General features: G+C 35.8%; 1 protein-coding gene across 11 annotated transcripts in view; it reads right to left on the bottom strand.

The window, feature by feature from the left end:
• LOC110377255 (microtubule-associated protein Jupiter) overlaps nt 1–16,801 on the bottom strand; it is a 121,311-nt gene that overhangs the window by 46,451 nt on the left and 58,059 nt on the right. The window contains exon 1 of one of the 11 annotated variants that reach the window (XM_021336069.3): nt 14,450–14,644. The exons of 9 other annotated variants lie outside the window; for them this stretch is intronic. In XM_021336069.3, the coding sequence (XP_021191744.1) occupies nt 14,450–14,511 (62 nt within the window). In that variant the 5' untranslated portion in view covers nt 14,512–14,644. Of the gene's footprint in view, nt 1–14,449; nt 14,645–16,801 lie in introns of those variants that run through there. One more of the 11 variants, XM_021336065.3, reaches the window with a different exon arrangement.

Raw genomic sequence — 16,801 nt, 5'->3', positions numbered from 1 at the left:
TCTCTTAGCGAAAATGACAGCCAATTTAAATGAGGGGGCGAGGAAATGCAACAAATAGATAGCTTATCCATTTTTGATCACATTATACACATACTTAAGGCACACAACACATAGGTACATACGAGCATGACCAGCGGTCTCATTTCTTTAGCAAAGGATAAGATAAGGCACGGCAACGTATCCAGTTGTTTGAACACTCTAAGAAGCTACTGGTCTATAGAAATTAGCGCGGCCAAAGAGTCTCAATTACATATCAAGTGATATCATATTACATTGCGGGATGGCTATCGCGTATCAATGAAAGCGAAACTCTATTGTTTGGCCTGAACGGTAGTTTTACCGCAGAATAAGCCCATTCTAACGGTATACGTGTCATATTTAAATGGCGATTTTTGTACTCATATAAATATAATATTTAGTATGTCAATATACGAGTTTGTTTGAAGTCTATTGGTATTTTATATGATGTGCACGTTTGTTTGAGTGGGTATCTGTCTGCAAATATTAAGAGCGTGGATATCGAGTGGAGAAAATATTTGTACATAAAGACAAGAGTTCTAAGTAAATGTCTAAGTTATAAGCTTGATCAAATAACGTCTTACTCATTAGCCAGTAACAATCTGTTTAATGAAGACTGAAGCGACTTTAAACTTTACTGTTTATTCGAAAGATTATTCTTGTATAACACAAAAAGCTAACGACCCTCAGGTTTAGTAAACTTCACATTGACATCGAGTATGCTATTCACAAACCACTGGTAATGACTTTAAAAGAAAATTGCACTGTTTCCTGAACCAATAAGTAATAGTTTACTAAAGAGTCGGCCACTTATGCAGCACGCGATGTGAGCTACAAATTACTTCACACATTATTACAATAAGTGTTCGGTACCGTTCAATAAGCTAATTATACAAATTAACACCAAACTTACTTTTTAGGGCCTTACTTAATTGGGCAATTTTCGTTAACTGTATTCTTTCTTTTAACAACTTTAAGGAAAATCGAAAGAAAACAACATTTAAGGAACATATATTACTACTTATAGTTATCGGCACGGATATTGAGCCCTGACCTTCACGATGCGCAAGCGATTTACTGCCTTATGCGTACGGTGCGCAAAGCGATCCCCACTCTTCCGCCGAGAGCTCAATATCCGTGCCGGTAACTATACTTACTAGTTTTATTTTATCAAAAGGCCCGCTTTTTTTCTACATAAAACATTTAGGGCCTTACTACAAAAACTTTAAACCCTGTTTTACACTTGTCTAATAAAATTTTGGCTGCAAAATGAACCATATGTCAACGTCATAATTTGACATTTTTTTAGACAAGGCATAAACTGACGTTTAAAAGTTTTTGTGGTAAGACGGTTAAAAGTTTACCGAACCACGGAAACTAGGACCCATTTAGTCTATTGTCATACATCCATAATTTATGTGAACGACGATATTTTAGGCTAAATATAGACAAAAAGTAAACGTTGAAAACATGCAGAGACTATAAAGAATAGAATATTTTTAGCCCTTGAAAAACAAACATGATATATTTTATGGATTTAAGTATGAGAAGGGGAAACGTTGCATGCGGCGCACTAATCTATTAGTAGACGTAGTTTTATGAGATATAATAACAGAGAGTGATTAATAACACCAATTAACTGTGCAACGAATCTCTAACTCAGTACTGATGCAATGAATACAATACGAGAACGTACATACAACAAAACATAATTACAAGTAAATTCAGTAAATCACAATGAAAAATGTTCAGTAACAACAAAGTCCTTTGTGTATCCTACGGCCATTGACTATCCAATGATCCGTAATATACACGATAACTTTTTAAATTGCTTCCGAGATATTTGCACGAACAATGCCTGAAAAATAAGTACCTACACCCAAAACAATTGAAGGTCGGGACAATGTATCAATGAATGGACCTAATAAACGAATCACACAAGTTATTTTCAGATACAAAAAACGTCGCAAGCAACTTTCGCGTCTATTTCTGATGGGAATAAAGACGATATTGATATGAATAAATTCAATTTATTGGCATGTATTGTCATATCCGCTACAGAAGCTCTGGAGCATGACTAAGATTCTATTGAATTTAAATGTAAGTATAGGTTTCAGAACATGTTTGTTCGTGTCGTTATCGTGCGAGTTATCTCTGTAATGAATAATCGCTCAATATTAGCGTGACTTATAATTTAGGAGCAACTATTTAATAATAGCTTAAGACGAAGAGAAAGCTGTGTAACATGATAATATTATTAGAATTAATAACTTAATTAGACAGGTACATGAAGATTACAGCTTATCCTTAAACTATTAACAGCCAGCGAAGTAAAAAACAATAACCTATGTTCTACCAATTAACGTTAATTGACAATTCAAAAACGGACCGATTGACAAAATAATTACCAAAATAAGGAAGTATTTATAAAACTGAACACCAACTGTTCTATAATTGTCAAATAATCCTATAAATCCTGACTCATAACAACGATCAATTAATTACACCAATCAAAATGGCATCGTACCATTTTCGTACAAAAACAATGAGTTCAAAAACTAAATTGTTTAATCGTCTACAATTTAACAATTGTCAAGACTTCCTCTATAAAATCATGATATTGTTTGTCTTTACGAAGAACCGTGAGTAAGACAATGACTAAGTTCAAATCAAGGCTTTGTTTAGTTGAAAAAAGTAATCTGTGTCACAGTTTCTAACTGTAATAGTAAGATAATGATGCCTAAGTGTTCTTTCAAAATATTTTGAAAGTAAGTAGGTAGCTCGCCGTGCTTTCATCTCTTAGATCTAAATCGTTTAGATCTCATTTTTCATCGTTCAAAAGAGCTTTGGCTCTAAATATTTATCTTTTAACTACTTATCTTTATTTTTTAACTACGAGTAGCATTGTTTGAAGCTTACGATTTATTATTGCTTTTACGGACACTTCTGTGTCAGTGAAACGGTTTGGACAACTAACTATTAACGAAACTGATTAATGAACTTTTACACTTCAACAAAACAGAAAACACAACTCAAGTCTTTTCACTAAGCTTCGGATCAACTTAGTTCAAAGAAGTAAGGAAGTCATCGTTAAAATCTTAACAATTTGTGACATCGTGCGTCGGTAGCTAACCTGCAGGTCTATCTAGTTGATCTAAGTTTCACGTCAACCGGTGTTTATCTAACTTTCATTTCACACTGCATTACCGCGGCTCGTACAAAAAAATAATAACGTCTCATTTGGCCGAGCTTAGTACTTTTGCGAGTGCACCATTGCCGTAACTGTTAGTGATGTACGTGACAGATGCGTACATAACTCTCGGTGGTAATAAACCCTATCTGGATGTAGATCATCGTGCGCGCGCACCTGTAAATTTAGACGCAAGCGCACACTTCTCTCACGCCGCTCCACAAGCATCCCGTTAAGTACCATCCACATACCACCACTTTCCCTATCCTCCGGCATTTTTGGGAAAGATTCTTACATGTCAAATACCCTGATGTTGACACTTTCGCACCGGTTCGACGCGTGCGCAAGTTTGTCGACAACTTCAACCGCTAGAATGTTTGTTTTCTTTACAATTCATCTATGTGCACGAGTCAATAGTGAGGGAATTGTCCACTGTTTGATGTCTTTATTATACCAACAATAATTTGCTTTTCCCTTTAATGATTTTTGTTTGCATTACGTGTTCTTGCTCATATCAATTTATTGGGAGATTGCTTACCTAATTAGCATGTGTTAAGAAAGCAAAGATTTCCAAATCGAGAAATTAGGCTGTGCCACATATTCTATTCCAATAATTTAAATAAATTTCCCAACACAGACACGTTAAGTACCTAAACGCAAAAGCATCAAGATTCTGATAGAGCAAGTCTTCATCGCGTACAATACTGTAGTCTAAAGTTACCACCACGCATTCCTAGTTTAAAAGACCTTCAATATAAACAACATTCTTACAAATCTCCTCTAACTACACGAGACTATTTCCACAGGCATCTGCATTCATCCCATCGCTGACGTTAGTCATCTTACATTCTTACAAACTCAATGGCCTGTGAAACGAGACCCGATGCTGCGCGCCCCGTAAACCATAGAGCTGTGATAATCCCAGTGTGAATTGTACTTTATATCGATAGCCGGCATTAAATCATCGACATCAGCCCACTGCACTGTTACAACTGAGCCCTTTGATATTTTATATCTTTACATCTTTATTGTCCTACATAAATCTCGGAGCTGCACTGATTGGTTCCTCGATAAAAATGTATTGGCTGTCATTCCAGTTGTGTAGTGAAACATTTCATGATTAATGTAAACATAACACTTTCTATTTATGTAATTTTTATTTATGAGATACATAAATTATGTAATTACAGAAGTATGAGAGATATTACTGTTATTAAGATTAATCTGCTCCCGTTACGGATAATGAAGATTGACAACAAATTAACAGATACGATATCTGATTTGTATGAGCGAATGATATCACTGTTTCAACTGTACATCATTAATCACAAAGATTATTAATATTATCAACTCATCGTATTTCTCTCAACAGTCTAATGAAAGGAAACCATACAACTTTAATCAAAATTATTTTATGCAACAAGAAAGCAAATCTTAGTGAACTTTTGTAATGACTGCCTACATCGACTATTAAGTCTACAACAATAAAATAAGTCACAACAATGACTGTAAGATAACATCTAAATCACGCTAGATAATTGCGCGCAACTATTATAAATTGAAAGTAAATATGTAACAAATTGAAATGCTTTGTGTTCAGCAAAATGGCGACAATTTCACGCTTTTACAACTACTAGGCAGCAACGAGCGATTATTTTCTCTGTTATTATAAAACACTTTTTTCTATTGTCGCATAGTTAGAACGGAATTCATTAACTGTTTATAATTGTTGTGCATTTCTAATCTCCAGACGTTAGAAAAATTAAAAGAGTAATAATTTACTTCTTGCTTTCGAAAACTATATTATGCGACTGATTAGGTTCTCAGCAATAAACTTAACATAATTATAATCCGGCTCTTAGATTATCTGAAGCCAAAGGCTGTGATACAGATCTTACAGGACCAGCTTACAATATATAAGTAGCAACACATCTTTATAAACTAGATGAGTTCAAGACGTGTTTGCAAATTACCGACTTGCTGATGCGATGTAGATACTGACAGTTAGCTGTTTGACGACACTTGCAAGGAAATTATATATTTATACTGTAGCTGCTATGAACTACAAGTAAAGAGTGATAGAACAAGTGTACGTGAGCTTAAGATCCTATCTAATGTAATGTTTACTCTCATACAGAAATGGTGTGAGTAACAACATATTTTGGGTTCTTCTGAATGCCCCTTTTATGGTTAATGAGCTATCTCCGTCGAGCACTATTGCCAATTTATCCCGAATATCTAATGCTTCTACTTATTCTCAGTAGCAGTTTCCCAGCACTAGGCCGATTCAATCCCACCCCACGAGAATACAATTGATTGTTTATTACTATTTAACATTCACAAATAAACCCAAGAAATTTTCGAACACAGAAACCCAATAACAGCGCCGCTTGAGAATGTAACCTGCGACCTCACAGTCGGAATACCAGTAACTTAAGCCTTAAATAAAACGACAATAGCAAGTAATAGGGTGTCACTATCTCGCGGAATAGCTGAGATAGATCGACATTCTGCCTCGTGTCCAGCGATTTGTAACATTTAGCTCACAATGGCTCATTAAACTGAAAATGCTACATTCAACACCAACTGGTTGCGTGGCTTTCGCCTTATTTACTCTGGCCTTTCAATGTTCCGAAGTTTTCAAGAATGTTGGACTCCCCGAGTGAGACTATCGCTCGATGGAATCTGCTTTTGTTGTATCTGTAGCTGTTCTTAATTGACGTTAATATTGAAGCAGATAGTTCTAATGTTTTGAACAAAGAGACGAAAGGAATTTGAACCGGTATTTGTTGGAACGTGAAAGCTCCACGCTTTTTGTATTTAGCGATCAAATCAATGATTAAAGATATTTTTTCAAAATAAGCAAGTCGATTGCAAATCCGCCCATGATAAACCCAACGGCAAAAGATATTTGCATTTTGCCTAAAGGTCTTACTACACCCAGCAACAAAGTTATTGATTTAACGTCGACACAAAAACAAATGACGGCCATCCATTGGCAGAGGTGCCTAATGACCAGCAACTAGCACTAAACAGCCAGCAGTTCGCGACTCCACGTAATATCAATCAAAAGTTCCTCATTACAGCAAGCCCTAACCAGTTCCGCGATCATCTTTTTGCTGTTAGAAAGCAGAAATCCATAGGCATTTCACTAAATTGCAATTTATTTAATGTGGGAACGAGATAAAAACCATTTGAAATGCATGAAGGTACGCCGTCTGAATCGCATTATCTTATCAAAGACGCCGTTGTCTGTCCGGGGACCACACTTGCTACTAAGATAACAAACAAGATATGTAAGCACCTTTCGGTTCGATTTTCGCGAGTATACGTTAGTAATTTTCAAGACAATTGCAGATAAGCCAGAGATACGACGAATTAAGCTTGTGTGCTTAAAGATTTAATGCTGTTGGCGAAAGAAAAGATTCCGGTTGCTATGAAGTACTTGTGAAGAGCTGAAGAGTTATTGGGGGATTAGAGACTTCGGAGAGAGCGCATTGTGAGCTAAAACGACAGCTTATGGCTGTGTACTGAATTTACGGAAAGAACACTTGAATACCTAGAAATGATGGAAAAGCTGTAATCGCGGTGCAGTAAACAGTGGCGTATGAAACCCAAACAGATTTGAAAAATACAGCTAGAGACCCCTGCCATGCTCATATATGTTCTTCCGAAGTGTACAAAAATAAAATTAGTGACCTAATAAATGACACTTCGTCGATCTAATCAAGAATTCAAACAAAAAGCGTACCCTCGTAATGCATTCTATTAATGAACCCACCATAAAATAATTAATAACATTTACATAGTACACGGCAAACACAGTGTGGAAAGATAGCGTCGCCGTGTAATTACAAGTTCATAATCACAATGGAAGGCGGTAATTAATCTTGAATGGATTCCAGCGATTTCCAGCAAGTGAATGCACAAATTGTGCGCGCGCGCCGGTCTAACGGGCCGGCGATAATCGCGACGCGATAAAAAAAGCGAAGCGAGCGCATAACGGATCGCGCGATGCGCTTGGCCCGTCATCGCGATCGCTGCGCCCGCGCCGCGTACAACCTCGCCCACCATCTCTTATTTTGTCATTACTTGTAATCAAACTATAACATCGTATTTTTTTGGGTGCGAACGTGCTAAATGAGAACTTTTTGTGCTATCGGCTGTACGTTTTTTACTTGGAGGCGGAAATTATAAATAAAATGGATGCGGTTTTTTAACACTAAATATTTTTTGTAAACAAATATGACTGAGTTACAACAATCATGATTCTAATTTGATTATTTTTAGTAAAGTATTAAAAGCTGATTTCAGTCCTTATAATTATAAGTTCGACGTGGAAAGCTCATCAATCACTCGTACTATCGCGCTCTAACTCCGACACATCATTTAAAATTCTAATGCACATTCATTCTTACTCACCAGCAGTTTATTACATTATGAATAACTAATTAGACACTAATTAAATATAAAATAATTACTATAAATTAAAAGCGTTTAAATCAAAACTAATTACTTTATAAGCGAACTACTGAGAGAGCGTTTGGTAAAAAATCTTCTTTTTTCTTCACATTGTTAATAAGATTACTGAAATATTTCTCTCTGTAAAAATTATTGGAATATTTTATCTATGTTACTGATCCTTACTGAGGACATATTAAAGAGACAAATTGAGGAAGAGCTTTAAGTGTATCGCTACTTAATGTAGGCTTTACGAGTTGGTAATGAAAGTCGTTAATATCAATTGTAGCTTCAAATAGCCCGCGCAAATGCTCAGCTGCTATGTTAACGACAGTTAATGCTAATGCAGAGCTAACATTCCTTGCATTTCAAGAAAAAAATGTTTAGAACTATTTTAAGTAAAGCTGGATCTACGAATAGGCACTAGTTTTCTTTTTTATTTTTAATTACATATCAAGTTCGCTTACATTCAATAAAAACTTGATATTTATTTCCGCACATGTGCATAAAATGTACTTGTACAGAGGGTGTCTTTTACAACAAGTTAATAAAATAAAGATATAAAAAATACTATAATCTTTTAGCACCTCAAAGTATATAAACATACTTGTTTATCCAATAAAAGTATTATTTTATTGGCAATGAAATAACTTTTACTTACACATTACACATTTACTTGTGTAAATAATCACATTATTTTAAGTATGGACGTCAATATTAGATTGCAAGAATGCTTCTATATGAATACTCTAACGACCTTAGGACACGGCGTAACTAATTTCCTTAAACTTAATGGTTGAAGAACTTAAGCAAGCTTACCTATAAGTACTTTAGGAAGAAAAGTTAAGTCTTTGTGGGCACGTGATTGATGACAGGTTTCTATTCCTAACGTCCATGAACGCTTTAATGTCATTTACGACCTTTCCCTGGTCACACGGTACTAAAGTGTCGAAATTATGTACCGTAAGAACAACAAATTGTTGACATCGTAAAACTACAATGTCGTATGTGAAATTACGCTACACTTCCTTGACATTAAATCTGTTGTTTTATGTAGATTTACATCAATAAATCCCTACTAATATTATAATCCCTACTAATATAATAGATGCGAAAGTAACTGTCTGTCTGTCTGTTACGCTTTCACGTCTAAACCACTGAACTGATTTTAATAAAATTTGGTACAGAGATAGAGTTGACCTTGAGAAAGAACATAGGATAGTTTTTATTCCGGACTTTTGAAGAATTCTCTTGGAAACGCGATATAACCGAACTCTACGCGGGCGAAGCCGCGGGCGGAAGCTTAGAACTTAAATAAGATTAAAATGTCAAAGCGCTACCGCATTTACCTAAAGCCGTGAGAGAAAATAGAGGTAGTACAAACTAGAACGGGGCAATAAAATAAAAGTAGTGTTTACATAATACCGTCTTAAAGGCTCAGAAAGCGAGTACTTAGAATATATATCCTACTTAATGGAATGGGAACCTTTTACACGGAAACATAGACAAGTATAATGTGAAATGTGGAAACGTGTAGAATCTGAATTCTAAGAAGGCGGCTATTTAGTTTTTTAGTTTTATGAGTGGAGGCGTTGATGGAGATGTCATAGAGTAAAACTGACGTTTCTGTTAAGTAGGATAGATACATCACTCAATGTTGAGTATGAAGCTTAGTAGCTACCAACATTGAAAAATTTAAATGTTAAATTAGAGAACAGTTGAAAAGGGTTAAAAGGCGGTGACTGTTGCCCAGCAGTGGCAAATTTTTGGCTGATAACTGATGATGGTTACCTTAAATAAAAATAACTGAAGAAAAAGGACCTTGACTATAAATGACTATAGCACATTACAAAGTTAATCTCTACTTTACAAATAACTGCCTTTTCTATTTCCTCTGATTTGTGAGACGTTATCAAAGTTCGCCATTTGTTCGCAAGGTCGTCTATCATTTGTGACATTTTCATTATTCTGCAAAACGTATTATATAATATCGTGACATGATTTTGTACGATTCCGGAGCGAGTACACGAGCTATCGAATAATTTCACTGATACACGCAACCGTACTGGTTACCAAAATTGTGTAACTATTAGAATAAGGAAATATACAGAATGGCTACAAGATAGTATGCAAAACATCCTTATTTTTAAAGTGTGATATCCCGTTAAATATACGGCTACGCGTTATGCCTAATGAGAACTAAGGTCTAATGGGTAAAACCATCGCATACAAGAAACCGTTTACAAATTACAAACATTGTAACATCTAAGCAAGTAAGACATGCCCTTATTAAAATATCATTAGTTTACCAACACGGATCGTGGCTACGTGACATGTGTCGACCGCTCTCCATCTACACTCGGAGAATCGATGTTGCAACTTTTTATCGATACATCGATTATCGTTTTAATGCGGTCGCACATCTCAATCGAGTTTTTGCTGTGATTATATCGCTGTTTAAACGTACACATCGTTTGAGATCGATATAAAAAAAAATGTAGCGCAGTTATCGGCAAAACGCATCTATGTTTATAGGATAATGTTTAAATGACTACGTAGGAGTTGAAATACGGTTTTGCTAGAAAATGCACCGTAATTACTGGAACGCCATAATATAATAAATAGACCTTGGTAATTGTTGTGCATCGCTGCTATAGTACTTGAGGATGAAATGGATTTAAATGTCTAGTATAAACAAATGCCTCAGTATTGCTCCTACAACGGGCGAGCCCGGGGATATCCAGCCATAATCACTTGGAAGTCACCCTGGAGTTCATCGGGAACCGCAGAAAATAATACTGATTTATTCTGAACATAAATAAATTTCCGTAATACTTTCTTACCCCTAGTCTTAAAATAGCTCATTTGTAAACAGAGAAACCCTAACTACATGCACATGTGCATAGCTCAGCGGTTTGATTAACGACACGTAGCGATAGTCAGCTCAATAAATAAGTGTCGCCTCCCCATTAGCTCGGTTCACCGACATTGTGCCACCATGAACACTCCTGCGATATATGAGCGCCTGGTACCTCGACAGTTTTTACGAACAAATCATGGAGGATAATGGCTAAGTATAGACAAATATTAATATCGAGCTATGTGAAATATGCGAGCAATTAATTTGTGACTTTATCCTTCCCTGTTCAATCAATCTGGGATTTTAGTGGTTACAAAAATATTGTTAGAATGGGAATGTGTGGCTGAAAATAGATTTTATAAAACATAATTAAGTTATGTTACCATATTGTGTATAAGTACTCAAAAGAGTAGTAGATTAAGTACTATTCTTGACTAAAGAACATTCAAAGGCATACCTAATATAATTATGTAAATAGATAGACAAGCCTAAAAAAGTAGAATAACGCATGCAATTAAAATCTTTGCAAAACAGCCCATAACTCCACCGTCATTAAACGTAAATTCAAATGAGGTTAATCCTAATAATAATATTTATAGGGTAAACCAAGGTCGGAACAGCCCTTAGGCTTATATATAGCAAATTCTGGTAAATGGCCTGAAACCTCATGAATCACAGAAGGTCAAATGATTCGCTCGCGATATGCCGCTAACGGAAAAAGTAAGTACGGCCATAAAAACATCGGAAAACGCTTGTCTGAAGAGTACAGCAGTAAATCGGGATTATTACATATTTACTTTAGTCATATCCTCTGGCATTATCAGGCATTACAGACAGTAAATGTACTGCTAAGTCGTAAATCTTTTACAGTCAACAACCAGAAGACAGCGCTACTGTTTGTTGAAATATGTAGGCTTCGTATAATTTCCCTAATTGCGTTTATAATTTAACATATATGGTGACAGTAGGTACCTACAATTCTTTTGTTTCTTCCACCATCTCCGTCATATCATCTTTCTATTCATAGTCTTTCTACAAACCATCAAAGGCATTTCCACCTCAACTTAATCAACTCAGAATTAAAACCAACCTTCTGCGTAGTTCTACGGTCGCGTTGTGCGTTTGTCTGTCCGTCGCGAGTAATCACACACTTCCTATGGATATGTTAATGGTGGTCGCCGGCACGCGACGCCGTCCACCCCATAGCCTTCGCCTACATTACACGGCGTTTGGAAGCCAGTCAGGCTAAATTTTGGCGTTACAGCTGGCTTTTATGTAATGGAAATTTATCGATGCAGACTTTTGCCTGATAAGGATACAGGTCGTTTAAAAATTACGGAAGAACAAATTGACATGAGACATCTTAGTTAAGAAGTTTAAAAGCAGAGTCTAGCAAAAATAAAGTTTGAAATTTTCTGCAAAGTTTGACTAAGTTAGCTATGCAAGAAAACTCAATTTCAGGAGTTCAAATCAGACCATTTATTTTTCATGTGAACGACAATATACTTTACACCAACTTAGGACACTCTTTGATTACGACTAACTTAAAAATGTACTTCCTTGTGCTAAAACATTGCGTGCCAAACAACAAAGAAAGTACGACTTTCATGCTTGTCCATTAAATCTCTCTCATAAATCATGTTCAAGGGCTGAGATCCAGAATACGAGAGGCACGTTTAAATTAAGAACGAGCCGATAAAATAATCAATAAGCACTAACGGGCTCGCTGATAACTGCTGCAACAGCTGAACGAGAGATGAGGGTCTGCTCTCTAAGCCGCGTTTGCATTCGGGCGAGTAGCTCGCATAGAATACTAGCAAAATTTAATAGTGCAGTAGCAATTTTATTTGACTTTTCAGTACAGAAGCTTTATTTTCAATGTAGTTTAAATGAGTCACGATTTTATTAACTACATTATTTGTATAGCTTCTTTTGAACTGTGGTTAATTCAAACTCGTGTAAAGCTGTTTAAAAGTACAAACTCGTAAATTACTGTGAATAGGTCTAGGCTTTCAGGCCTAACATAATAATGTCGCAATAAAACGACTTTGAAATAAAGAACGACTTTACAAGCTACAAGTCGTAAATAAATTAGCAAAACAATTAACTGCCATATAAATACTGTAAATGCATGCAAATGAATTAATTAACACCTCTTTCCAAAGCCTTTTTCTTTAAACCTCGTCATCAAGTTGGTGTATTTTATTTTTATTTGTATCAATTAAAAGATATGCAGCTAAAGACAAAAAAAAAACTAAATAAAATATGCAGTCATTATTCATTTAACTAACAAAAAGAGAGAATATAATCGTGGCTACTTTCTTTTTAAAAACTTAATTTCACTTATTTAGTAGTTCATTTTTTTCCTTGAGTTTATTTCACTTAAAAAAATTATCACTTCTTTTTTTTTCTCACTAAAAGTTTAATTAAATATTATGAATGATACTTTTCAACTTTCATTTCAGTTTTTTTCTTTCAGTTAAAGTCAAGCTAAATGAAAATCACCGAGGGACGTATTTTCCTGTTTTCATTAAATATCAAGTTTAACCAGATAAAACAATGCCAATCTATCTCCAACCAACATAAAAGTATAACAGTTTTAATTCTCAATAGAATACATTCGTCATAGTCCAACCCTTTGCGAATAAAATTCCCGCATGACCTTCCCCACCCTCAGATTTCTGGCTAACCAGTCGGGTGCCATTACAAAAATCTAGGTGAAAAGATTAGGCACGCATTGTAAGCGTTGCGTGTTTCACCACCTATGGCCACTTCGCATGTTCTAATCTACACAGTTTTATATCACCGCAACTGTTATGATTCTGACATAAAACACTGGCCATATGTCAGAATTTTGTAATGATAAAAGAAACTTTGAGTTATTTTTTTCAGAACGGTAGTACATATTTTAATAACGTCGCTGAAGTAAAAACATCATTATGTTCGAGAGTAGCAAGATACAATGGAGATTTTTATAACACAAAAGTATTATAATTATTTTCATTTCACTTTATTAAAATATTTTATTTTTTCCTTTTCAGATCATTGTTTTTAATTGGAAGCTGTGAGAAATCCTAGACCCGCTAGTTTCAGGCGTTGAATTCAGTTTCTAAGTTATTCATTATGCAAAATTCTCACGATCAATATTATAGTTATTGAGTTTTGTGAACTATATGAATATTCATGTAGCTTTGAAGCCTCTCATCCGTAAAGCGTCAAATCATCTGAAATTCACAACGTGACATAGAAACGCCTAGCGGTATTTTCTATCACAAAGTAAAGCTGAAAAATATACTGAACGCTGAACAAAGTTCGTAAGATATGGATCAAAAACCTCGACTTTCAAAAGAAATATGAAAAAGTTTCATGTGATCGTAGTTCCGACCTCCGCATTACACCACTGGGCTGGGTTCAACGCACTGCGTGAAAATCACATTTTCCGATGTCGGACAAAGATTATTATAATTTAGTTTTTTAAACCAACAACTGAATTAATTAATGTTGGGGATAGTGGTTACATCCATTTGTCACTGTTCAGGGTAATGATAGCGAAATGTTAATAAACTAGAAGCACAGGGCGAGGGTTGATTGTAATGTTAATTTTTGTTAAGCACTCATTACGGCATTTTGAATATTTTCTCCTGTTTTTCTAGTGTTTCCTACTAAATATTCTATCATGAATTTATTTTGTAAAAATATATAAGATGGTTAAGGAAGGAAAAAAGTCACGAAAATATTTTTGGCAGAGCAATTTGTTGAATTTCAGACACTACTAATAGTAATTGTAGCACAAAAATAAAATTATGACGAACTAACTGAAACAATGCAATCCTTAATTTCCACCCTTGACCTTTTAGAACAAAGATGGAACTGAAAATTCAGCTGCAGCATCCTTGCGACTACTGAAAGATAATTCTTACCTGTTCTTTCCGTGCCCGATTTTGTAGAGCTCGACATGCTTGAACTGAGCGTAGGTTGCCATTGTTGTTTAAAACACGAGAGGGTTTTATCACACGAGAGTGCGGTCACTGAAACCGACGCGGTTCGAGCGGGGAGTGGGACGAGCGTGCGCGACGAGGTTCGTCAGCTGACTGGCGCGCGCGGCCCGGTACCCTCGCTTAAGTCGATGCTGCCACCCTCCGCCCGCGCCGGGAAAACGAACCGCGCAGCCGCGCATGCGCGACCCGCCACTTCCGCACCTTGTTTTTGTTTTTTTTTTTTTCAGTTCCCTGTGACATATGGCCGCGCGACCAGATGATCAGTGACAACAGACGACAGATGCCGGGAACAGGTTCGGTGCCGCGATAAAGGTACACGATGAAAGATACCAAACAGTTCCGAGTTAGAAAGTTGCGCAAAAGACATCGGTGTCATTGTTGACAGGAGATATGATGACGGACAGTAATCCGATACCTGACTTGAAGGCCTATTATTGCGGACGACACTTCACAAAAAATACATCTACTTACAATAGCGAAATCTGAGATTTGGAACACGACAAACATGCAAATAAATTGAAATTAGTAAGCGTACATAGCTTATAGTGCTGTATTAAAATTGCGAGCCTATTCTGCAAAAACATACAGTTATTCAGTCGGGTACGTAAAACGAAGGGCGATATATCCTCAAGATAAGTTACGCCTACGCATAAACAACCCCATTTAGTTTTCAGAAATCTAGGCGTAAAAATCTAGCCGTAATTTAACGTTAACCTTCGCGATGTTTACAATTACAGAGGACCAGTTGACGTCATATCTGAACTGAAAAAAAAACGTAGTTCTGTAAAATCTTAGTTACAATTTTGTGGCGTGAAAAGTATGGCCTATCTTTTGTTTTAGCAAATTAATTTTAAAAAGTGCCTCTTTGCTTGCAGAATCTATGCAAACCTCGTATCATGAAACCTTCAGCCGCACTTCAGCAGAATATCAAGACCTCTTAATTAAGTTACAATGTTTCACTTCAAGTGCATAAATCAGCCATTAACTTTTAGAACACGTATTTAAATACTGATTAAAACACTAATTTATTACTCAAAGACCATCGCTGAAGGCAATAAATTTACATAAAGTGAAACATCAAAAATAAAATTTATTGCGAACACAAAGCATTTTGATTTAGCATTAAGTCCTGCTTGCCTAGATATCAAAGCTAGTCTATGATGAGTCAGAGACATTGTAAACCGTTATTAAGTACACAAACCAGAGAAAGTCTTGTGACTAAGTCAAATAATAATTATAATAGCAGTGTTATATTTATGAAATACGGACTTTAAGCGGCTAAATGTCAGTTGCTACGCGCTACGCTACAACGCGTAGAACATCTACGCGTGCATAGAATTACAAACAACTGATCGTATGGCAAAACTTTGATCGTAAAATACGTAAACGTAGTTATTATGCACTGTATAAATGTTTGATTGACTTTTATTCAACTGCGCTCGGTTGTGTATGTTTTTAAGTAGGTACAGTTTCTTTGTAATTTGTAAATGTGTCTGAATGTCCGATACAGTTTGTAATATAACCACGATGGTACCACAATGGTAAAAGGTTTCATGAATACAGCTTGTTTAGTTGAACAATTTTCCAGGAATGTTACAGTTGCTCTTACTAAAGCTGCTCTGTACCGGACAGTTATATAACAATCCATTAAATGATGATTATTTTATTGTTCCGGTATCGTAAACACGTGTTATACTGCGGGTTTACCCTCCATTACATGCGCCACATGACGCCTGCCTCCATTCACAACAAACAACGCTATGTCCATTGAGAATACAAATGAAAGTGGCTATAGTAAGTACATGGTTCATCAAAGACGTCATTGACTTCATAATGTTTACTTCATGTGTTACCTATAATATTTATTAATTATTTTATGTTTTGCTCATTTTTAAAGAACTTATTCAATAAATCCAAGAATTCAGGCCTCGGAGGTTAAAACAATTTTTTGCCTTCATTCGTCAATTCAAATCCTGGAGATTCTAGTGTGTATTGTATGATTCTAGTACCCTATCTACTCACTGCTAAGTAAAAAGTACATAAAAAACGACTTTAACTAAATAATTATAAAGCCCGTAATGACTAAGGTATTTCAGGAAAACACTGACTTTACTTCAAAAGTACTTAAGGCAAAAGTAAAAAAAAAAGTAAAGTTCTAGCCGAGCGTGCCGTATCTTAGATTACGTCGTTGCTTGCTATCGGGCGAGACAGTAGACAAACAGATCCCCTTCGAGTATTCTCTATATCAAAATATATCTATATCAAGATAGGTCT

The sequence above is a fragment of the Helicoverpa armigera genome, chromosome 23 (assembly GCF_030705265.1).
Source record: "Helicoverpa armigera isolate CAAS_96S chromosome 23, ASM3070526v1, whole genome shotgun sequence".
Classification (NCBI taxonomy): Eukaryota; Metazoa; Arthropoda; class Insecta; order Lepidoptera; family Noctuidae; genus Helicoverpa; species Helicoverpa armigera.
This window is presented reverse-complemented; position numbering and strand designations above follow the sequence as displayed.